At 42.6% G+C, this 23,955-nt stretch overlaps 1 protein-coding gene and 1 long non-coding RNA gene across 4 annotated transcripts in view; both read right to left on the bottom strand.

Annotated features, from left to right (window-relative positions):
* The window catches only part of RPAP3 (RNA polymerase II associated protein 3), a 167,157-nt gene that overhangs the window by 23,359 nt on the left and 119,843 nt on the right, over positions 1–23,955 (bottom strand). For 2 of the 3 annotated variants that reach the window (XM_084957279.1, XM_084957278.1), the window contains exon 18: positions 4,509–6,481. The exons of the other annotated variant lie outside the window; for it this stretch is intronic. In XM_084957279.1, the coding sequence (XP_084813405.1) occupies positions 6,408–6,481 (74 nt within the window). In that variant the 3' untranslated portion in view covers positions 4,509–6,407. Of the gene's footprint in view, positions 1–4,508; positions 6,482–23,955 lie in introns of those variants that run through there. 3 annotated transcript variants of the gene reach the window in all.
* Positions 15,365–18,206, bottom strand: LOC110260773 (uncharacterized). Its single transcript, XR_002344180.2, has 2 exons — positions 18,082–18,206; positions 15,365–17,568 (listed from the first exon to the last, which is right to left on the bottom strand). It is a non-coding gene; the product is annotated as an uncharacterized LOC110260773 (long non-coding RNA).

Raw genomic sequence — 23,955 nt, forward strand, 5'->3', positions numbered from 1 at the left:
AATGCCCAGTCCCTAATCTACTGAGACACCAGGGAACTCCAAAACTTTTTTTTTCTTTTTAGGGCCGCACCCGGGCCAGGGGTTAAATCAGAGCTACAGCTCCTGGCCTACACCACAGCCACAGCAACACGGGATCTGAACCTCATCTGCAATCTACACCACAGCTCACAGCAATGGCAGATGCTTAACCCACTGAGTAAGGCCAGGGATCAAACCTACATTCTCATGAATCCTAGTTGGGTTCATTAAGTGCTGAGCCACAAAGGGAACTCCCTCCAAAGCTTTTGAATAAAATAAATAATAATTTCTCCATAAATGAGATCCAAGTAACCATTGCCCTCTAAGGCATTCAGAATAACATTTGAGATAGCCATTTGGAAAGAGTAGTTGGTTTCTACAACAAGGACCTACTATATAGTACAGGGAACTATACTCAATATTTTGTAATAACCTATACAGGAAAAGATTCTGAAAAGCTATATGTCACTGAATTGCTGTATTGCACACCTGAAACTAACATGATATTATAAGTCAATTATATGTCAATAAAATAAAATTTTTGATTTAATTTTTTTTAAAAGAGTATTTTATTTTATTTTTTTTTGTAGTCTGTCAGTGAAGTAATTTGTCTTCTTTAATAAATCACAGCCCAGGTGTTCTCTTGTGTCACAGTGAGTTAAGGATTTAGCGTTGTTGCTGCAACAATTTGGCTTGCTGTGTGGTGTAGGTTTGATTCCTGGCCTAGGAACTTCCACACACCACAGGCATGGCCAAAAAAGTCATATCTTAGAACTTTCAGGGTTAACGCCATTAAGAGAATTCCCTGGTGTGGAAGGGCATCTGATCAAGTGGTCTCAGCTCAGTCTCCTGAAACGTATCTTCTCCCCTTGGGATTCTCCCACCATAATCATGATGTCTTCCAAAAATGCTCCAGCTTTTAATACTCTAGCACTATATAGATGGAACTTTTCCATTTACAAATCTATAGCATAGTGCTGATTCTGCCTGGAATAAGAAAATGTGAACAATGAGTTTAAAGGGAGATCCCACTGTGGTGCAGCAGAAATGACTCCCATTAGTATCCATGAGGATGTGGGTTTGATCCCTGGCCTGGATCCGTGGGTCAGGGATCCAGTGTTGCCGTGTGCTGTGGTATAGGTTGTAGACACGGCTCAGATCTGGTGTTGTTGTGGCTGTGGTGTAGGCCAGCAGCTGTAACTCTGATTCACCCCTAGCCTGGGAACTTTCATATGCTGCGGGTGTGGCCCTAAAAAGCCAATAAGAATAATAATAGTAAGTTTAAGGAATATAAGTACTCTTATATGCAAAACAATGAGTGCTGGTTCTACTTGTTCTCAGTATTGGTCAAAGTTTTTAGTTGCAGACAACAGCATTCACGCTAGCCAGGTGATGCAGATATTTATTAAAGGATATCAGAATGCTCACAGAATCACTAGAAGGTCTAGAGAAATAGCATTAGGCTAAGCTTCCAGGGACAACTCCCAGAACCAGACCACAGAACTGGCCTTGTTGCCACCATCAACTCCAGACCAACCTACCTCTGCTGTTATCAAGAGGTTGTATCCACCATCAATAGTCCCAGAAATACATGTGCTGGCCACTCGCACACCAGCAATGCAAATACACTAATGCTCTGCCAGTTCCCGCAGGTCGTCTGTCTCCAAATCAGTCTCAAGCATCTACTTGGAAGACTCTAAGGCACATTTCTGCATGTTGGGGGCAAGGAAGGCTGAGAAATAGAATTTTTATCTTTGGAGATTTCTCAGTAGAGGGAGAACTATTAAAATGTGAAATAGATATTTATTTTACTTTTTTTATTTTTTTGTATTTTTTTTGCTATTTCTTGGGCTGCTCCCACGGCATATGGAGGTTCCCAGGCTAGGGGTCGAATCAGAGCTGTAGCTGCCGGCCTACGCCAGAGCCACAGCAACGCAGGATCCAAGCCGCGTCTGCAACCTACACCACAGCTCACGGCAACGCCGGATCGTTACCCACGGAGCAAGGGCAGGGACCGAACCCGCAACCTCATGGTTCCTAGTTGGATTCGTTAACCACTGCGCCACGATGGGAACTCCTGAAATAGATATTTAAAATATATGGGAATGCTCACTCACTCCCTCAAATGGCACTGATTTTCCAAATATCAGGAGACAGAAGCTTCAATTTCCAAGTTGGTGGCATAATTTCATAGACATGTTGCCTGAGTTCCTTACTTTCATGTAAGGAACTGCTTTTTGAACATCTCAACTGCTTTTTAAACATCTCAACTCTTCATTCAATTGTAACATAAAAAAGAAACCAAGTGAGAGACTGGCAGAAATGGATTGCCCTCTGCCCTTTGCCCTTTTTGCCTCAGTTCTTATTTCTGAATTGAAGCTAGCATCTTCCTCAGGATATGTAATCCATAAATGGCCCCACCCTGCTTCTGAGATCTCATCCTCTATCTGTGGTAGGGGGTGTGTGACCCTCATTTAGGTCCAATAGAAAGAATAAACATTGTGCCGGAGATGGCTATTGCTCACCAAATTCCATGATCTCTTCTTCCTGGGCACATGAGTAAACTACATTTCCCAGCATCCTTTGCAGTTTGGTATGGCAAAGACTGAGTTCTAGCCAATGGAAAACATAAATGATGGCGTTTCTAAACCAAAGCTTTCACAGAGTGGCTCCACCTAGTCTCCTTCTGGCTGCTAGATGCAGGTGACAGTGAGGACCTGGGTGATAACAAAGCCACAGAGAGAAGGAGCCTGGGTTGCTGAAATACTGATTTATGCTTGTCATCCAGAAATGACCATTTGGACTCTTACATGAATGAAAAGTTAATTTACCTTGTGTTTGAGCCATCACTAATTTGGGGGTCTATTTAGTTCTGTACTTAGTCTACTCCAACTAATGCAATATTTCAAACACAAACAACTCTAGTAATTTTCTAGGAAGAATTGTAAATGTGTAAGTGGGAATTCTTTCTTCTTAACCTCAAATACCAATGCCTGGTTTTACACTTGGTGATAGTAAATTAAAGACCACAATTCCATTTCTGAATATTTTTCACTGGCTCAAAAGCTTTACATTCTAGGTGAAGAGGTCAAGACTAAAAGGTCTATTCCTATCATGGACTAACTTGTCCAAATATTTTCCAGATGGATGCTGATGCCTTCCAGCTGCCCTGCAAACATGTTCCCTTGGTCATCTAGAGCCATAGAGGAAGAGCAAGAATAGCATATCATGAACTCATTATAATTTTTGAAAGAATCTCTCAAAGTTTCCATGCTATTGTTAAATTGGTGGCATCACTTTTTTTTGGGGGGGGGGGCGGGTAGTGGGGCCACACTGGTGGCATATGTAAGTTCCCAGGCTAGGGGATCTAATCAGAGCTGCAGCTGTAGGCCTACATCACAGCCACACCAACGTGGGATCCGAGCCACATCTGCAACATACACCTCAGCTCACAGCAACGCCAGATCCTTAACCCACTGAGTGAGGCCAGGGATCAAACCTGCATCCTCATGGATACCAGTCAGGTCTGCAACCCACTGAGCCACATCAGGAACTCCCATGGCATCACTCTTTACCTGTCCTGGGCAGCCATCCTTTTACTCTAATAATGTAATAAATATAAGCCTCATCCAGCAATCCTGGCCAATGAATAGAAAAGTAGTTGGGAAAAAACACACATTACCGTTCTCCTCAGACTTATGAAAGAAGAGTGAATTATTTCCCGATTGAAGCTGCATTAACTTGGTGAGATTAATGGGTTACTATTCCGTGTATTGAAAGAGGTAGTTTACTAAGTGGGCTTAAGTAGGGGTTCCCAAAAAGACTTAATGCACTAATAAAAAGTGAGCAATTTACTCCCTTTTCATAAGGAAAAAAATTTTTGAGAGATAATTTCTTCACTTCTGAAAGTGGAAGCAATAAGAGCCATTAGCAATAGTCTGTTAATTACATCTGTGTGGATTTGAGAATGCATAGCAAATGGTCAAACACATTCTATCTTCATTTATGAACATGTGAACTTATGAGCTCCTCTCTCCATGTGTGTCTGTGTGTATGTGCACACGTCTGTATATGTGGATATATATATACAGTTGATTCCTATTAGTAGGTATGGTCCATAAAATAACTGAGAAAACTGAACCATTACCCCAAGGGGAAATATCTATATATGTTACTAAGGATGCTCTCCCAGCAGGTGCTGGACTTGGGATTCCAACCCATTTCAACTGACCCAGAGCCAAAGCTTCTGCACTAAAGTGCACCATCCCACTGTCTCTGTCCTCTCGTCATCTCTGCATGAGCCAAACCAAGGCAGATCTGCTGTCCCGTTGCACCTCAGCTGCAAACATGCATGTCAGGGTAACTGCACATATCTGCAAATTACTAGGAAAACTCCAAGAGTATTGAATTGGGGGTTTGCAAGTACATTTCAGTGAGTAGGTGAATGTACAAACAAGGAATCCCCCCAAATAATGAAGACTGACTATATACACACACATATATTTTTAATATGTTTTTGTAGAATATCAGCTTTTCTTCATACACGTGAACATGTATGTGTATACATATTCATATTCACATTTTTGAAAGTCAAAGTCTCATTCTCTGGAGAAAATGGCAGCAGGATCTAGACTAACAACAGAGGGCTCAGCAGGTGCAATGCAAGCTGAATAAGCAATGAGGCACACTTGAAAAGAAGGACGGCTAAATTGGTACTAGAAGACTTTCAAAACCTCAGTAGCAATTTTCTTCCTGATTAAGCAAGTGATTGGCGGTTCAGTAATTTATCTCATATACCATTTCTTTGGCTACCTAACAAAATTTTACAATCTGCTCTAATATTAATATATGTTTCTGGCTTTTGATTTGCCCTATAATTTTTCACTTTATATAATTATAATTGGAAGTGCATGCCATCTTTTGTGTTGGTTTCTGTGAAGTGCCAATCGGTTCATTTCAATACAGTTGGTCATTAGGCATAAGAAGTGTCATTGCCAGTGACACGTGACTTAAGGGACACAACAAGGGAGGTCCCATTTTGGCTCAGTGGTAACGAACCCGATTAGTATCCATGAGGACGTGGGTTCAATCCCTGGATCCTTGCTCAGTGGGTTAAGGATCTGGCATTGTCATGAGTTGTGGTGTAGCTCACAGACAAGGGTTGATTCTGATGTTGCTGATCCTGTGGTGTAGGCCAGCAGCTACAGCTCCAATTCTACTCCCAGCCTGGGAACTTCCACACGCCACAGGTATGGCCCTAAAAAGCAAAAAAAGGGTGTGGCACAACTAGATCCTGCATTCTCCAAAACATCTCTCTCAACCCCTTAGATTCCCACTGAAATGAGAGGTACTCATAGATTAGCAAGCCAGACTAGGGCCATTAGAAATATCCTCCCACTTTCTTTATTCCTGGCCATCTCATTCATTATTTAAGACAGTTGTGAGGTCTCAACCTCCTAGAACCCATCTTGGAAACGCTCCACCCCAAATCCAATCTTGGATTAGGGTCTGACCCAGGCTCCTCGCTTCCTAGCAGCCTCTACTTGCTACCTTCCAGGCACCAATCATGGTGTGCGGTTACCCCATCTCTCATTCTGGACCCTGAGCTCTTCTGGAATGGGGACTGTGTCCTTCACAGCTGTGAGTCCAGTGCCTGGCAAAATGCCGTAATCTTGAAGAAAGACTTATCTCTGCTGCTTGTACGTGTTCTGTGTCCTTCTCCAAACCATTTATTTCTCTCATCCCTGTATCCAGTGCTGAGGAATCTAGGATTACCTGGGGCTGTCCTGCCTAGGGAGTTGGGAATAAGACAGGCTCAGTGCTAATTCCACGTTTCCCCCATGTTCAGCCACCTCCTGGAAAGAGGTGAGGCAGGATGCCATTCTCAAGGTCTTCTCTATGTCCTGGCTCTGTTTACATGTATGCAAAGCCCCAAGTCACATCAGCCTATACCTGAAATTGATTTCCAAAAAAAATTCCTGGATATTCAGAGTTCCTGTTGTGGCTCAGCAGGTTAAGGACCTGACTGTTGTCCCTGTGAGGATGTAAGTTTCCTCCCTGGCTTTGTTCAGTGGGTTAAGGATCCAGCGTTGCTGCAAGCTGTGGTGTAGGTGACAGATGTGGCTGAGATCCAGTGCTGCTGTGCCTGTGGCATAGGACTCAGCCACAGAGCCAATTCGACTCTGGCCCAAGAATTTCCATACGCTGCAGGTGCAGCTATAAAAAGGGGAAAAAAAAAAAAAAATCCTGGAAATCCTATCTGCTGAAAACACCCTGCGTGCATTTGACATTTCCAAGGACCTGGGCTCCATAGGAAGGAGTCACATCACACACCAGACAGTAAACAACCATTAAGCACAAAGTGGCAATTTCTGTTTTTAAGAAATGTCTCAGCCTTCCTGCTTTGAGGTGCTCCCTTTAAAGCCAGATTGCATCCAAACTTCTCCCAGCTCACCTTCTCCTCCTAAGGGAAATAAAAAACAAAGTAAAATAAAATAAAGTCATAAGATAAACCTTCCTCTTCCTGCCATATGCGAGGCTGTTGGGCATCCACATTTGTTACCTTGGTTACCGCCCACACACCGAATCCGCAGCCTTTCACGGACACAGCAGGTAGTCCTAGCGAAGTGTTTCCCTGAACAAAAACAGTACATCCCATTGCCAGTTGTGAAGATATTCCATTATATATTTATCCCGTTACGCTTATAATGTTTACAAAGCATTTTCGCATAATTTGAACAGCCTTGTGTGGTACTTGGGCTAAGTGTCACTATTAGCCTTGCTTAACAATGCTCCCCACCCCCCCAAATTCATGTCTACCCACAGGTTGTTATTTGGAACGTCTTTGCAGATATAATTAGTTAAGGAATTTGAGTTGAAATCATCCCAGATTTAGGGCGGGCCCCAAATCTAATGACTGGTGTCTTTATCAGAGAAAGGAGAGAGAGATTTGGACAGACACAGGGAAGGGAGCACGTGAAGACAGAAGGAGCATTTAGAGTGTTGCAGCCACAAGCCAAGAAATGCCTGGAGCCACCAGAAACGGAGAAGGAAGGATTCCCCCGTTAGAGCCTTCAGAGGAAGTATGGCTTTAATGACAGTTTGATTTTGTCTGTTCCCTGGAACTGTGAGAGAATAGATTTCTGCTGTTTTAAACGGAAGCTTAGCAAAGGGGAAAGGGGGCAGGGGAGGCATAAATTAGGAGTTTGGGGCTAACAGATACACTCAACTCTATATAAAATAGATAAACGACAAGGACGACTGTCGTACAAGGAACCATAGTCATTTTCTTGTAATAACCTATAACAGAAAAGTGTATATATACACAAAAGGATAGATGTACACACACACGCATACATATAACTAAAACACTTTGCTGCACACTGCTGCACACCTGAAACCTACACGACATACATTAACTATACTTCAGTAACAAATAATAATAATTTCTGTTGTTTTAAGGTCCCAATTTTGCAGTAGTTAGTTGTAGCAGCCCCAGTAAACCACACAGACGTCATAAATGGAAATTTTCCTTTATGCTTTGCTTCCTCCCTACAGGAACGGTGGCTGTAGCTCAGAGGTGTTCTAAAGGACCATCTGTGATGAAGAAGGAGGCATAAAAATCCAGCTGTGATCCCTCCCCCTTTGGAACTAATCACTTCTGCTGTCCCAGCTATAGAGAATGGAGCAGACCTGCTGAGGCTTCACTCAGAAAAGGCACTGATGCCATGTCAGCCTCCGGTTAAGCGGGATAAGAGTTCTGGCCCCGCCCAAGAACTCAAACACCCATATGGATGACACTTTCGAGAAACAGTCATTGGCTAAGAAAGGAAATTTTCTTCAGAATGTTTTTCATAGAACTATCAGGAATGACTAGAATTTATGGAACTCTGTGAGCAGGAGAATGCCCTAGGAGGGCCGTGGGGTGTCAGAGATAGGACTGCTGTCCACAGTGAGGGCACTCATGCAGACTGGGTCTTTATCAGTGTAGACTGAACACCATACATTGTTCAATGGAATTACCACCTTAAAGAAGAGGTTAATATGTGTAATTCTTCCTGCATGGTGTGAAAAAAACCCCTGCAGTTCTCAAACAGGAAAGCACATGTTTACTGAGCCAGTGGCTATAAAACTGACTCACGTCTGCATCTTAATTGCATTTTACACATTCTGTGCTTAGCTGCCTATTAATTAAGGCACACGAGGAATATGGTTTGAGAGGCTCACAGAATCCTTGCCTGGGAGATTTCTTTTTGAGGCATCTTCACCCAGCTCTCCACAGCCCTGACGCCTGGTTTTCTTTAGCACATTCAGATATTAATCAGAAAACACACCCCTTAGACCTAGACCACATAGTGATACCACATAGTGAGTTTTCCCCTGCTTGCCAAAGTTACTCAAAGGCTACTTCCACCACAGAGAATGGCAAATGGTGAGGGGGCTCTGCCCCTCCCTCATCTAGACAGAAAACGTGCAAACATGGAAATTTAACAACCATAAACTAGGGGGTAGGCATTTGGTTTGCACAAGGATCTCTAAGGAGTAAACTTCCTGCAATGACTTGTGACACCATCTATCCAGAGTTGGATCAAACTTCATGGGCATGTGCTGAACCCCGGTTTCAGGTGAAGGGGACACTCTTCAGCAAGACCCCCCCCTCTCATTTTGGACACCAGCTGCAAGTTTGGGGTCCCCAGGTTCGCCTTCAATTCTGATCAGCTGGCTACAAATTCGGGGCTCCCAGTGAGCCCCCTTAGGTTCAATAATTCATTAGCATGAGTCACAAAACTCAGGAAAGGGCTGTACTCACAATTACAATTTCATGCTAACAAAAGGACACCCATCAGAACAAGCCAAAGAGAAATACACAGAGCATGAGTTTTGGAAGAGTCCCATACCTGAAGCTTTCAATAGTCCTGGCTCCATGGAGTCCTAGACAGCACTGCCTCGCTTTGGCTGTGATGTGTGGTACTATTAAGGGAACCCACCAGGGAGTTCTCGCTGGATCTTCAGAGTTCAGAGTTTTTATTGGGGTTTCATGATGTAGGCATGACTGACTGACTCATTGGCAGAGTGATTGAACTCAATCACCAACCCTCTCCCTTCCCTGAAGGTTGGGCTGATGTCACAGGGCTCAAAGCCCCTGCCCTCTAATCACAGGGTTGGTCTTACTGTCTGGCCAACCTGATGCTGAGTCATCTCACCAGCACTATCTAGGGGCCACCTGGAGTCACCTCACTGGCCTAAACTGTCAGGTATGATCTGAGCAGCCCACCGTGAATAACAAAGACCCTCTTACTATTCAGAACGACCCCAAGGGTTTAGAGGCTCCTCCCAGAAAGGAGGGACAAAGGACAGTCAAAGTATTTATAATACACTCCTATATACAGAAGATTCATCTCTTAGATGGGAAGAATAATAATGGCCCCTGCGTGGGGTTTATATAAGGATTAAATAAAGAAATATATGTTTCTTGTACCTAGTGCTCATTCAATGAGTCTTGGTTATTTTACTGAACTGGGGGCCACTGTTAAGCTTCTGAAAACACATACACGTCTAACTCTATTGTAAGTTCCTTAAGGGCAGGGAGCACTTCATTCATTTTTATACACTTCACAGTAACTAACTGTGTCTTGCAAAAAAAGTTTTCCAATCCATATTAACTGGTTTATTCTAAAAATCTCTCTACCTTACTTTAAGGCTTTCCTCAAGGCTTTTTTCTTTTCTAAGGCGATCTAACGTTCTTCAAGATTAATATCTGTTTGACCTTATTTGGTTCAAATACCAAAATTCACTCAGAGGAGCAGCAGACAATTGCACTGAAACAATTAGAACCAGAGCTGATTCCCAGAGTCACTGCACACATTGGCGAGAGTAGATCTGATTTGGGGATGAAAAGAAAATTTGCAGGCATTTCTCCTCACTCTTTGAAAGCTGTCAAGGAAAGAGAAATTCCCCTTATGCTTCTCGGTTCTTCTTGGCTGATCAAAGAATTAAATTGACCTCAGACAGATAAACAAGGGAAAAACAAATTTAATTCATATGGGCAGGCGCTCATAGAATAAGAGACTCAAAGAAGTGACCAAAGCAACCAGTTTTTATACCTTTTAGACAAAGAAATAGTAGATTTGTGAAGAACGGACCAGACCCCCCCCCCCAAAAAAAAAACAACCTTAGACTTGGGTACTAATTAGTGAAGAATCTAAGCAAAGTTTATTTAGACAGGCTTCTCAGCCCTGAATTCCCTATATCTGGAGATAAGAATGTCTCTTTACCTCCACGTGCAGGGAGGGTGCCTTTCACGTGGAGATTTATTCCCTGCTCTCTGGGAGGGTCAGAGTGTCCTTCTGGCCCCAGGTCTTCTTAAGTAACTTTAATTCAAACTAATAAGTGGCATATTGTGTGGCAGCCTGCCCTGAACCCCATCAAAGCTTTAAAGACATTATCTCAGCATGCAAAAGAGAAAGGAAACTTCACATAGGAAACTTCTGTCAATTAGAAAAAAAAAAAAGTACAACCTGCAAGTTGAGAGTTTAGTTTTATTAGGGGTGAAGTGAGGACTTAAGCCCAGGAGACAGCATCTCAGGTACCCCAAGAAACCGCAGCGAGGAGGTTAGAGGGATACCAGGATATATGAATTTTTGCAGCAAAGGGAAGGTAGTGGTGTTACCAGAAATATGTCACCGGAATCCAGGTTCATGTTCACCCAGCTCAAGAATGAACTTCTAGAACATACAGGCGGCAAGCAAGCAAGAGTCTTTATTGCAGGAAGACAGATAGCTCCCTGCACAGACACCAGGAGGGGGAGGAAGAGTTCCGGTTCTCTAATCTAAGGATGTTTTATCTCTTAAAGACTGGAGTACCAACAAGGGGTCCTGCTATCAGTTCTTCTCCCTATTGGCCTTGCCCCGCATCCATATCAGTGTCCAGTAGGGATTTAAAATCAGGGATGCTCTGTAAGTTTTATGGTCCTTTTGTTCTTCCCCTTAGACTTCGAGTCGCCACTCTTGACATTTTTTTGCTAACAGCCAAACGTATAGGTCAGGGGTTAATGTCCACCTGGACGTAAAACAAATGCACTTTCTATAGTTCATCTTCCAACAGGCACGGCCTGTTTGCCTTGACTTGTTTTTACAAATGTTAAACTGTGAACATTAATCAGGGAATACATCCAAGCCCAGGTTCCTACACCAAATACCTGAATTATTATTCCGCCTCAGTAGGAACAAAAGGTTTACAGATAACCAGATATACAGAAAAAGATGTATAGAAAACCAGTTTCTCTGGGAAGATGGAAGAGTCTGGACTTCCTGGAATCACTCCTTTGATCTGCACCTCAGCTGAGGGCCACTCTTTGCGTCTCTCCTGAGTTTCCTCAGGGCTCACGGGCGCACCCTTGGGAGGGGCTGTTCTCACAGAAGACATCTTTTGTTTTGTCCACTAAGGGCAGAGCAAAGAGGAAAGGGAAAATATCAAGAGATAAGTCATAAAGGTGAAGGGGGAGGCGCCTGCAGCTGTGCACACATTTTACAGAAGTTTGCTGCCCGGAGGTTGCTGCTAGTCAGAGGCATCAGTCATCATGGGCGGATTTCTCTATTATATCGGGGAACTTCCTCTAGCATATCTCCAAGCAATAACTGGAGAAAACTTACCCTGTTAGGCGGTATCTATAAACTGGAGGGAGGAGACCAAATGGAGGGCGTACCACAACCACACTGTCAAGATCCCCCCACCCCCACCCCGCTGGGCCCCAGATATCATTTCAGCTGACCAAGAAGCAGGAACAAGATTCCAGCACGAATGAAGGCCCCAGGACCAAGATAATTTAAGGAGCTGTTAATCCTCAGAAAAAACAGAGCCAAAAGGACTGTTCAAATTCACACTTAACGACCTAAATCCTCCTTCCCGGTTTCCCAAGCCCCCTTCCCCTGTCTCCTAGAGACCACGTGACCCATCGTGCAAAACTCTGACAATAAAGTCCTTGCCCCAGTAGCGGGGAGCCTGAGTTCTTGCTGCTGGGGCTCCCGGCCACTCTGTTGGTGGATAAACCGGCTTTCGATCTCACTGTTCTAACCTGTTTCTCTTGACTCGCCACCGTCCTAACACATCCAAACTCCTTCCTAGACTTTAGGGCTCTGTTCCCAGCACCCTTGGTTCATTGCGATCACAAACATTTAAGGACCCTGTAAAATCAGCTCCAAAATTCTCCTCTACTGATAATCAGGTATGAGTTATATTAGGTTTCACTTTTTCCCAATTCCATTTTTCAAGTTCTCTGTGTCCCATGTAACATATTGCATAAGAGATTGCGTGTCCACCATTCTGTTTCAGGAAGGCAGAATGACAGAAAAATACCTAATTTTCTCCTTAGCCGGAGTTTACTTGAATACGTCTCTCTCTCTGGTGTTGTGATCCAAATGGATTTATTGTGTGAAACAGATTTGAGAAAAAAGAAAATACTTTCTGACTCTCAAGAGGCTTCAGCAGAAGGACGATGGTTGTGATGTTGTCTTCCATGCTTATAGTCATACCTCAAATATTTCCCAGTTGTCTTCAGAAACATTGTGTACTTTATGGTCAAATATGTTCTTTTAAAAAAAAAATTTTTTTTTGAAGAGATCCATCGACCAGTTGGTTTCCACTCTAGACCTAGGTGAAACCCAGCTAGGCTGATACTCGAGGAATGGGGGCCTTTCTGGACAGAATATAATCTCTCTGTTAGTTTTCTTTTTCATCTCTCCTGTTTACTTTCTGGCTTTTGCTGTTGTAGAGAGCTGTCCTGAGTCATAGGGAAAGCGCTAAAGCTCTATTTTTTATATACTGAAAAAGACAGGGATATAATTGAACACTGCCGACAGGTTGAGAAAAAAAACCACATAAATGTAGGCACAACAGAAAGGGATGGGAAATGGCTGTTTCTCATTATTTTAGGAAATAATGCTTTAAGTAGCAAGCAGCATGAGAAACTGAATTGAGTGGTGATGGGAAAATGAGCAGAAGGAGGTAAGGTCTGAATCATGGGGGGGCAGTGGAGGGGGGATGCTTTATCTCCAGAGGGCAAACTGCACAAACCTCTGGCCTTCTGGCCTTGGTGGTGGGGGGTGGGGGGCATTCCAGAGGATGACAGGTCACCCACCAGGAAACAGCATTACAAGCGCTAAGAAGTACCCTCTGAGGAGTTCCCGCTGTGGCTGGTGCAAGTGGATCGGAGCCCTCTCCAGAGCGCTGGGAGGCAGGTTGCAACCCAGGCCTGGCAGATTGGGTTAAGGATGTGTCATTGCCACAGCTGGGCCGGTGGCGTCAGTTGCAACTGCAGCTCAGATCTGATCCCTGGCCCAGGAATTCCATATGCCAAGGGGGCTGCCAAAAAAGGAGGTGAGGGGAAGTACCCAGTGGACCTCTGCTGTCTTCTTTCCCCCCAGGGCTCTGATGCTTTGAATCCTAACAAGGAGCGCTATGATTCTTCATCCTCACTCTGCTTCACAGCCACCGCAGCATCTGTCCCCAGCAATGTTCTCTATACCCCTTCACGGGGGTGGCTGGGTTCCGTAGTGAAAGACCTTTCCTCCCTTTCAGGATGACCTGGGGTTTTTAGATTTGTGCACATCCAAGGTCAAAATGGGAATGGAGGCAAGGAAAGAAATATGGGCAAAAAATAGAAGTGACGCTAGCAGGAATTCTCCTTAAGAGGAAACCTCCGATTCAGTTGTCTGTTTACCATCCACCAAACAAGCCTTAAGCTTCACTTCTTTCAAGCTTCATCTATACCAGAGTCAGAAATACAAATTTCTATCTCCAGCCTGTACCCTTGTCTAAAGCCAGCACTGCCAGCTGATTGCAGCCAGGCACTTTCTCTTGTCAAGGCAGCTGCTGCCCTCTCTACTTAGGCTAGAACAATGCGCCTGCCCAAATGGCCCGTCCCCAGTTCCACCAGTCCACCCCATTGCTTAAACTCTGCCACTCTTCTGCCTTCTATTGAAAAATCCAAACAATCCCAAGGAGGACACTGAGCCCCTGTTGGCCTTTAATGAGTGTCGTAGCCACGAGAGGAGTTAGTTGCAAGCGAGGTAGTTAAAGACCACTGCTCTCCCTCCTGGGAGGATCCAGGAAGGACACTCCCACCTGGGTCCTTTAACCTGACGACCCCAGGTCGTCACAGTAGCAGGAGGAGGCTGAAAGACGCCTGGGCGACCAGGCAAGGTGAGGGGGCAAGGAGGAGAAACGAAAAGCAGCAAGGAGGAGAGTGCTGGGGAAGATACGCACTTTGCGTCAAGATCAGCCCAGTGGGAAACAGTGGAGCGAGAGTCTCCCACAAGGAAGGAGTTTGGGGAGGTTCTGTCAAAGGTTCTTCATAAAAAATTTAAATATTAAAAAAATTAATAACAAAAACAAATTTAAAATAATTGAAATTTAAATGTTTTTCATTTAGTTTTTTTTTTTTTTTTTGTCTTTTTGCTATTTCTTGGGCCGCTCCTGCGGCATATGGAGGTTCCCAGCCTAGGGGTCCAATCGGAGCTGTAGCCACCGGCCTACACCAGAGCCACAGCAACACAGGATCCGAGCCGCGTCTGCAACCTACACCACAGCTCACGGCAACGCCGGATCCTTCACCCACTGAGCAAGGGCAGGGATCGAACCCGCAACCTCATGGTTCCTAGTCGGATTCGTTAACCACTGCGCCACGACGGGAACTCCTCATTTAATTTTTCTTAATTTTAAAGTTTAAAAAAATGAAAATACATAATTTTTAATTTAAAAAAAAAGTTTTTAATTTTTAAAAAGAGGAACTGCAGAGCTTTGGAGTTAGAGAATGTTGGACTCAGTCCCAACTAGCTCAATAACTCTGTAGACTGTAACCACGTAAAAAAGAAAAATGTAGGGAGTTCCCATTGTGACACGGTGGAAACAAATTCGACTAGTATCTGTGAGGATGCAGGTTCAATCCCTGGCCTCGATCAGTGGGTTGGTGATCCGGCACGGCCATGAGCTATGGTGTAGACTGCAGACGTGGCTGGGACCCCACGTTGCTGTGGCTGTGGCGTAGGCTGGCAGCTGCAACTCTGATTCGATCCTTGCCTGGGAACTTCCATATGCTGCAGGTGAGGCCCTAAAAATCAAATAAACAAATAAAATTATAATCTCGCCCTTTAACAGTGAGCCACACACAGGGAGCCTCTTCCTGCTTTCTTTCCCTCCTTTTACTTCCAAGGTGGTGCCTCCTGACAATTCCTAAAGATATCTGGCTCCTGCCTGCATGGACTTGACCAGAGTGTGGTCCCAAAGCTGAAACCATGGCGGATCCTAAAGAGACCAAATAAATAAATAAAAAGCAAACACACATTTTGAGTTATGGGGAGTTTGCTTCAATTAATACTTAGAGAATGTTTATTAATAGCAACACATTCTTTGCAAATTTTTTTTTAAGGTCACACCCTCAGCATATGGAAGTTCCCAGGGTAGGGGTCGAATCAGAGCTGCAGCTGCTGGCCTACACCACAGCCACAGATACTCGGGATCTGATCTGTGTGTGCAACCTACACCACAGCTCACAGCAACATCAGATCCTTAAGCCAATGAGCGAGGCCAGGGATCGAACCCAAATCCTCATGGATGCTAGCTGGGTTTGTTACCACTGAGCCACATGTGGAACTCCTCTTTGTAACTTTTAAAAGGCGCATTCTGTTTTTAAATATCAACAGTGGTTTAACCAAAGACGCTTCTCTATTCCGATTTCTGAGAAAACCATTATATTTTCATGTGTTAAGCCACGGACTGACTCATCATTCAGCACATTTCAGCAAACAAGGGAAAATAAAGGTCGTAGGGAGACAGTGGGAGAGCACTATTTGCGGTAATAAAATACTAATGTTGGCTGGATATATGACTGTAGCTGCTAAGGAATCTGCAAAAAGGTAGAAGAAAGGGAAAGCGGGGCCAGGGGAGCACTGCAAGGACAGAGAGAGCTTGTTGAGGATGGAGTGTTTATATCCTTCCAATTTTGTTGCAAACAGACTGTAATGAGGCCTTTTGGGAAACACTGGCTTAGAGGCCCAGGTTTTGAATTTACTATGTTGGAGTAAGGTCTTGGTACATATTTTCCACATCAAAGAAGTATAACACAAATAAATGCATGAATTCTTATAGCAGCATCTTCATATACATTTATCCTTATCTCACAACTATCCTACAATAACCATTTTACAGAGAAGGAAACTGAGAAAATTTAAATGACTTGGGAAAATATGGAACCACATCTCTGTTTTATAATATTACACAGAGCTCTACGAGAGACTCAAGTATGCAGCTTGTCATGTCAATAGTTGTTAAAGCATGAGGCTCTCATCAAGTTGACAAAGGAGACTGAAGATATTCCCAGGATGTTTTGCTATAAGGCATGAACCACATAATAGAATCAATCATGAAATTCAATCTCTGTTGGCTTTACGGCCCTGCCGTTTTTTTTTCCTATCCTGTCTACATTCCTAAAGAATTGATTTAGCAAAAAAACAATGAACTCTTTGTATATTTGTACAACACTTTACAATATGCAAGGCACTTCAAGTATGGGAGTTCATTTGATTGACTTAATAAATTGAGTTACAAGTGGGTTCTATCTTGTTCAGGTCTCAGCTTGTGGTGGTTGTGTGAATCTATGAGCCTTTTTAATCTCATGCATTGGGATCCTGTTTATAATTTTTCTGGAATAGAAGGGGGCCTTATCTCTCATATTCTGATATTAACCAGGTTTCATTACTATGAAGATACATCATTCCCTCCTATGAATCCAACGCTTAACAACTAAAAACAATGGAAAATAAAATTATTATTATTATTTTTTTATTGTCTTTATAGGGCTGCCCTGGAGGCTTATGGAGGTTCCCAGGGTTGGGGTCTAATCGGAGCTGTAGCCACCGGCCTACACCAGAGCCACAGCAACACAGGATCCGAGTCACGTCTGCAACCTACACCACAGCTCACAGCAACACTGGATCCTTAACCCACTGAGCAAGGCCAGGGATCGAACCCACGACCTCCTGGTTCCTAGTTGGATTCATTAGCCACTGAGCCACAAAGGGAACTCCTGGAAAATAATTTTAAATGATGGACTCCAACATGAAAGCAGCCTAATGGTCGCACCTTTTCTTTTTAGTTTCAAGGCCTCCAGAGGACAGTTAAAATAAAAGCCAAGCTATCCCTTCCCATCATCCAAAGTAGGATCCTAAAATATAAAGCACTCCTTACACAGTGTTTTGTTCCAGCTCTTCATTTAGGAAGCAGTGTAGCACTTTAGTTAAGAGTGTAGACCCGTGGTTTGGAATCTAGACTGCCTGGATTCAAATTCCAGCCCCACCACTTTACTAGTTAAATATTCTCCTGGGCAAGTTATTTAAGCGGTTTAAGTCCAGTTTCTTCGTTTGTACCATGGGCATCAGAGCACATTCTCTTCCCAGAAGTGCAGGGAGAATTAAATCAGATGGCCTCTGAAGAGTTCTTGGCTTAATTCCTGGTCTGTTAGTTCAGTTTATGTTGTCTGTTGAAGCACTGCAGCAACTAAAAAATATTTGTGATGAAACAATCATATTAGCTGAACAGGAAGCTATAATGCTGTCCTTTTCTTACTGCTTTTGTCTCTATTTTTGCCTTCTAGGAAAGGAGGAAAGAAGCTGTTCCTGCCCCTCCACTGTGGAATGTAGTTTAACTAGATGAGTTTGCCAGTAGGATTCTTTTTATTTCTTTTGATTATTTGTATGTTTGTTTTCTTAGATGCAGCCAGGGAGCATAATTCTTCATTCTTTCCCCAAAGGCTCTAAAGACGGTGTATACAGTCTTCCTTAAAGCACAGGCAGCTTTCTGCCAAATATGCATACAAATGAGATTTTTAATATCTTGATTTTATTATATATGAAATCCGTTTTATTTTGCAGTCTAACAAAAACATCCCCAGACTTAGAGACTCGAACATAATTATTTATTCGTTCATAATAATAGCTAATTCTATAGGTCTGCATTTGGGCTGTACTTAGTCATGCAATTCCTCTGCTGGTCTTACCTGGGCCCGCTCACCTGGTAGTAGTCAGCTGGTGGATTGACTGGGGGCTGGTGGTCCTGGATGGCTCACGGGCATGTCCGGTGATTGACTAAGGCAACTGAATAACTAGGTCACAAGCCTCCAGTGTTTAGCAGGCTACTCTGGGCTTTTTTATGTGGCAGCTTGGTTCCAAAAATAGCAAAAGAGAGAAGTCCCAGTGAACAAGCATTGGTCATGCCACTGCTTATTCCATGCTTGCTCATGTCTCACTGGCTCAAAGGAATCAAAAAGCCAAACCAAGAATCAAAGTGTAAAGAAATAGGAGTTCCCACTGTGGCACCATGGGTTAAGGATCTGACCCTGTCGCTGTGGCGGTAGAAGTTCAATCCCTGACCTGGTGCAGCGACTTAAGGCATAGGTCATAGCTGCAGCTCAGATTCAGTCCCTGGCCTGGGAACTTCCATATGCCACGGGTGCAGCTGAAAAAGAAAAAAAAAAAAAAAAAAAAGTGTAGAGAAACAGACTCCACCTCTTGATGGGGAGAATTGCAAAATGATGGTGCAATTTTTTCCTTAATATTCAATTATAATCCTCTTCAGGGCAAGTTTAAGCCACGTGGCTGCAGACAGTATGGAACATACAAAGTGAATTTAAAAGCTAAAATTCTTCTCTCTAGTTTCTGACTACAATGAGGAGACTGGTATAGTATGTGGAGTAATGGTGGGGAGTGGAATTAGTGAAAATTTATTCACGTTGCATCTACTCAGGCAATATATCTAATTTCACATATATACAGGAGAGGAGAGGGCTTTGTTCAATTCACATAAGTCAGAGTCCCTGTCTTCAAGGACATCGTAGCCAGTTAATTTCTGAAACACATACAGAAGCCCACTCTAAGAATTAGTTTGTTATAAGCATTATGGGACTAATGCAGCTAAGACTAAGAAAGGAAAATTGGAGTTCTCAAAAACAAAACAAAAAATATCAATATGGAGTATGTGCTTAGAGGGTAGGCACATTCCTTGGGAGAGGAGAGGCTTAAACGGAGATAAGGAAATGGTAGGATTTGCAAATAAAACAGTAATGTGTTCCTCCCGTCAAGTCCAAGTGTGTTATCATGGCCATGAATTCTGCATGTTTGGAAACAGGGAAGAGCCTAAAGGGCTAGAAGAGACGATACAGCAAAATGAGTTTGTAATGCATAAATGAGTTTGTGATTTAGGTATCAATTGCCCTCCGTGCCTAAATTAAGCCTAGCACTGGAGTTCCCATCGGGGCGCAGCAGAAATGAATCCATCTAAGAACCATGAGGTTGCGGGTTTGCTCCTTGGCCTCGCTCAGTGGGTTGAGGATCCCGCATTGCTGTGGCTGTGGCTGGTGGAGACAGCTCCGACTCGACCCTTAGCCTGGGAACCTCCATATGCCACGGGTGCGTCCCTAAAAAGACAAAAGACAAAAGACAAAAAAAAAAAAAACCAACAGCCTAGCCCTGAAATTAAGGATTGCCGGAGTCCCACTCCAGCTGGACCAGGTTTTCCCGAAGGATGGGCGGCGTCGGCGTAGGAATGGACACAGGCCTGGTGATTATGCAGGACTGCTCGTTTATGGTTTGTACAGGCTCAGTTTATACACATTTTTTGTTTCCTTATATTATGCGTCATACATCTTTGGACATTTTTGAACTTTCCAATCCATTGAATATTTTTACGTATCAGGGGGACACACACAATGCTCCTTTTCTTTGTACTTTTCTCTTGACTACTTAAAATCAGATGTACTTATGACTGAGACCTAGTTCTCATAGAGCAGAAAAGTGTAAGTCTGTTAACTACCTTACTGTAGAAATCTCTCTGTATAGTCCTAACTCCTTTCCATTAGCAAAGGTAAGCTATATTTATTAACGGTTACTTAATTCTCCTCGAAATAGAAGCCGTGGCATTTACACTCTTTGGGGTTGGGCCAATAGGCCTGACGTATCAATATACAATTGACTGGAAATGGGTATTTTCCTGACCTGTTTCCAACTACTTGGTACAAACCACACACGTTTTCCTTGAACTATGGCCCCATATCTACCCTATTCATCCACCAGCCCCTGACATGGAAAATATCTGCCTGCTGGAGCAAAGAGAGACCTGTGCCTCAAGCCTCTATTTTGCGTCCAGGGTTTTCCACAGGTTAAACAATAACAGTCCAAATATGAAAGCATTTTATTAGGGGCTCTTTTCAGAAAAAGGGGGGAATCTTAGAAACGGATGATGATCATAGAACGGGGGATAGTAAGAACAGCAGGGAATTCTGGCCGATTATAAGTAAGCATCAATCCTTGGCGTTTTCCTTCTCCCGCAGTCATTGTAAACAACATAAGCAGACAAAGAAGTAGCAGCCGAAGCAGGAACCGTGGCTTTCCCACACATGCCGTGCAGTCTGGGTTTCTGGTCTCCTTGACTGTGTCAGAAGGCAGACCTTCAGGAACGGCTCCCGGCAAAGGATTGCAGGTCTCAAAAGACCAGATTTCTCTTCCTAACATACTGTTCCCATCCTAGTCCTCTTTCGCTAATTGAAAATCCTTGACGACTACCCTCGGAACATATACGATAGAGTTTGTACTACAGAGTTTAGTGCTAATGAGCTCTTGGGTTATGCCTCAAATCACATGTTCTTTAAACATTTCTCAGGAGCTGTGAACATTAAATATTCCAGTTCCACTCTCTTAAAAACAGAATTTAGAATGAAATTACAAATATTCTTTGAGAGAAGTAATCACAGGACTCTCCACCAGGTAGCTTTTATTTTCTTTTTCAAGTATTTTGCTTAAATGTTTCTTTTACTACATAGGTTCCAGCAAAGGATGGTCTTACTATCCATCAATATTGAGCTTCCCACTGAGTACCCAGCACTGTTGGGAGCTATTTTTAAATCCTATCTATCTCTTATTTGGCCAGGACTATCTGAACCTTTATTGCCTTTTTTAAAAAAGAAGTATATCTTTCACTGCTCCAGAGATATACCCCATGAGCCAAATATGAGTTTTGTGAATTTATCCTAGTATTTCAGGCATGAGTGGCAGGATATATCCCCTTCTTTATATAGTTCAGCAACAACAGCAACAACAACAAAAGCTTTTACCAGCAAATACTTTTTAAATCAAATAGTAAAGCAAAGGGATTTCTTTCTAATGTTCAGAGTTGTGAGATATTTCCGGATGGGCAGTGTCCAATTTTTAAAAATACCAAAATCATCTTTGTACAAGAACCTAAACCATGTTTGATAAAACAGTCTCTTGATTTGTCTAGGAGTTTGGCAACGTGGAATGTTTTGGGATGAAACTTATTAAAATAAGGTGATTTGGTTTTGGTGACTTCTGAAAATTCTTAAATGGGAAAGTCTTTGGGGTAAACTGAGATTCCCTTACTGTTTCTGAACAAAACAAATCAGCACAGATCCAGAACCGTCTTCTAAGACTGCACAGCCCTGGGCCTCCAGACATGCCTATAACATGTGTTAACCTCCTCTCCGCAATCCACTGACTACAACGTCTTAAGTGAAAGGACTGCAACTTAGATGAGTTGAACACCACCCTCTCTAAATAGTGTGGAGTTACACGGTCCAATTACTGCTCTCTTAACGTAATCTCTCATTCTTATCTTTGAGATGTTATACTTAACGTGTCTTTTATGGCTGGCTCCTTTTAAGATTTTCTCCTTGAAATTTTTAATAGGAAAATTGACGATGATGTAGCTTAATCTAGCTCTCTTGATATTTCTTACATGTGGTGTCTGCTGAGCTTCTTGGATTTGTGAGTTATGGTCTTTATTGAATTTAGGAATTTGGGGGGGGTGTCTTATTTCTTTAGATAATTTTTCCTCCCTCTTCCTTTGGGGACTCCAATTACCTAATGGTATATTAAGCCTTTTGAAGTGATGTCAGTGATACTTCGTTCTTTCTTTTTCCATCTCTGCTCTCTCTGTGTTTGATTTTTGAGTAGTTTCTATTGCTTTGTTTTCAAGTCGCTAATCTTTTCTTCTGCAGTTCTCTAATGTACTGTAATCCCATCCAATAGAGTTTTCATTTCAGACATTATAGTTTTCATCTCTAGAAGCACAATTTGAATCTTTTTTTTACGCTTTTATTACCATGTTAAATTTTTCCTCTAGGTTTCTAGAAGATGGGGGATCCAGTAAAAATAACTTTTATTGTCGTTGTCTAATCTTTATCAGTTCTTGATTTGTTTCAATAATTTTGCTCCACTTTCAGAAGTTGTATTTTCTTTCCATTTGTATGTTGGCAAGGTTTAATTAGATGCCAAGCATTGTGAATTTGAGTGCTAGGTAATTTGTATTCCTATGAAAATTCTTGAATTTGTTTTGGGACGAATTAAAGTACTTGGAAATAGTTTGAGGCCCTTGGGTCTTGCTTTTAAGCTTTGTTAAATAGGACCAAATTAAGCATTTTAATTTTGCCCTCCTACTGAGGCAAAAGTCAGCACTCTCCCTGATGCTCCAGTAACTATGAGGTTTTCCACTTTGGATATATTCTTTACCTTGTGTGAGCACCAAAAATTAATCCTTTTGGGGGGTTGTTTCCCTGGCCCTGGGTTGCCTCTCTCTTTCTTTCTCCCTCCCTCACTCTTCTCCTTCTCCCTCTCCCTCTATTTCTCTCTTTAGTGCTCTGCCCTATGAACTCTAGCTGCCTTGTCCTGCACTCTCAGAAATTTCCCTTCAACTTCAACTTAGAAAGAGCACCTGACTCCATCTGCCCTGCTTCCCCACCACCACCACCACCCCTTTCCTTCGGTAAAGACTGAAAACTTTCCAGGCAATCATAATACCCACATCATTTTTTTTAATGCCTCAGGAATTCTTCCCTTTGTTGTCTAATATCCAGTGTCTTGAAAGCCATTGTTTCATATATTTTCCTTGGTTTTTTTAGATTTTCAGGTGGGAGGGTCAATCCAGTCCCTGTTATTCCATCTTGGCCAGTAGTAAAAGACTTGATATACTCAATAATAGTTCCCTCCTTTTATCCTCAAATATGTTTTGGTTTGTACAGCATATTATATCATCATTCTACTTATAGATAATATCTAATAACATTATAAATTGGTTTGCTATAACTGTATGCCCCTTTTATAGCACCTTCCCCAAATTCATACAAAAGCCTTTCCTGAAATAGAACCTTTCCATTAAAGTGAGATAGGCACATCCTTTTCAGACTCTCCAAATAATGAATGTAAAATAGGATGAAAATATGACATTTTTGAGGATTATTTTTATCTCAAAGTTCTAATTTGTTCCTAAGGCTCTATAGGGAAACTAACAATGTCCTTAAACTGGGTTCTTATTCTCAAGGACAAGCAATTCAGAATGTGAAGGCAGTGGAAGGGCAAGAATTTCCAAATGTATGTGGAAGGAAGATTCTTCTCTCTTTACCCTGAGTATTAAGAGTATAAAGAGAAGTTTAGTTAACTTAGGTAAGTGGATGAAAAAAGACATAATCAACCAGGATCCACAACTTTGAGGCAGTGTGATTAAACCCCTATTTAAAATTGACCTCTGAATAAATGTAACAAAGTATGCAGAGAGAGAGGGAGTTCCTTTGTGGTGCAGTGAGTTAAGGATCCAGCCTTGTCACTGCAGATTCCCTAGGTTGCTGCTATGGCTCGATCCCCAGCCTAGGAACGTCCACATGCTGTGGGTATAATACAAAAACAAAAAACAAAAAACCATTGCAAGAGAGAGAGATTGATTTTGACCCTCGTACTCTCTGCTGACTCAGAAACCAGACACTGTATCAATATGGTCACTACATTGTAAGCAACAGAAAACACAGGTCAAACTGGCTTAAGTAATAAAAAGAAGAGATTGTCTCACAAAACTAAACATCTCAAAAAAGTTAAGAGTTCAATC

Source organism: Sus scrofa, chromosome 5 (assembly GCF_054392235.1).
Source record: "Sus scrofa isolate SSC_HxYL_T2T_F1_AM1 chromosome 5, Sscrofa_HxYL_maternal_Yorkshire_Landrace_v2.0, whole genome shotgun sequence".
Lineage (NCBI taxonomy): Eukaryota > Metazoa > Chordata > Mammalia > Artiodactyla > Suidae > Sus > Sus scrofa.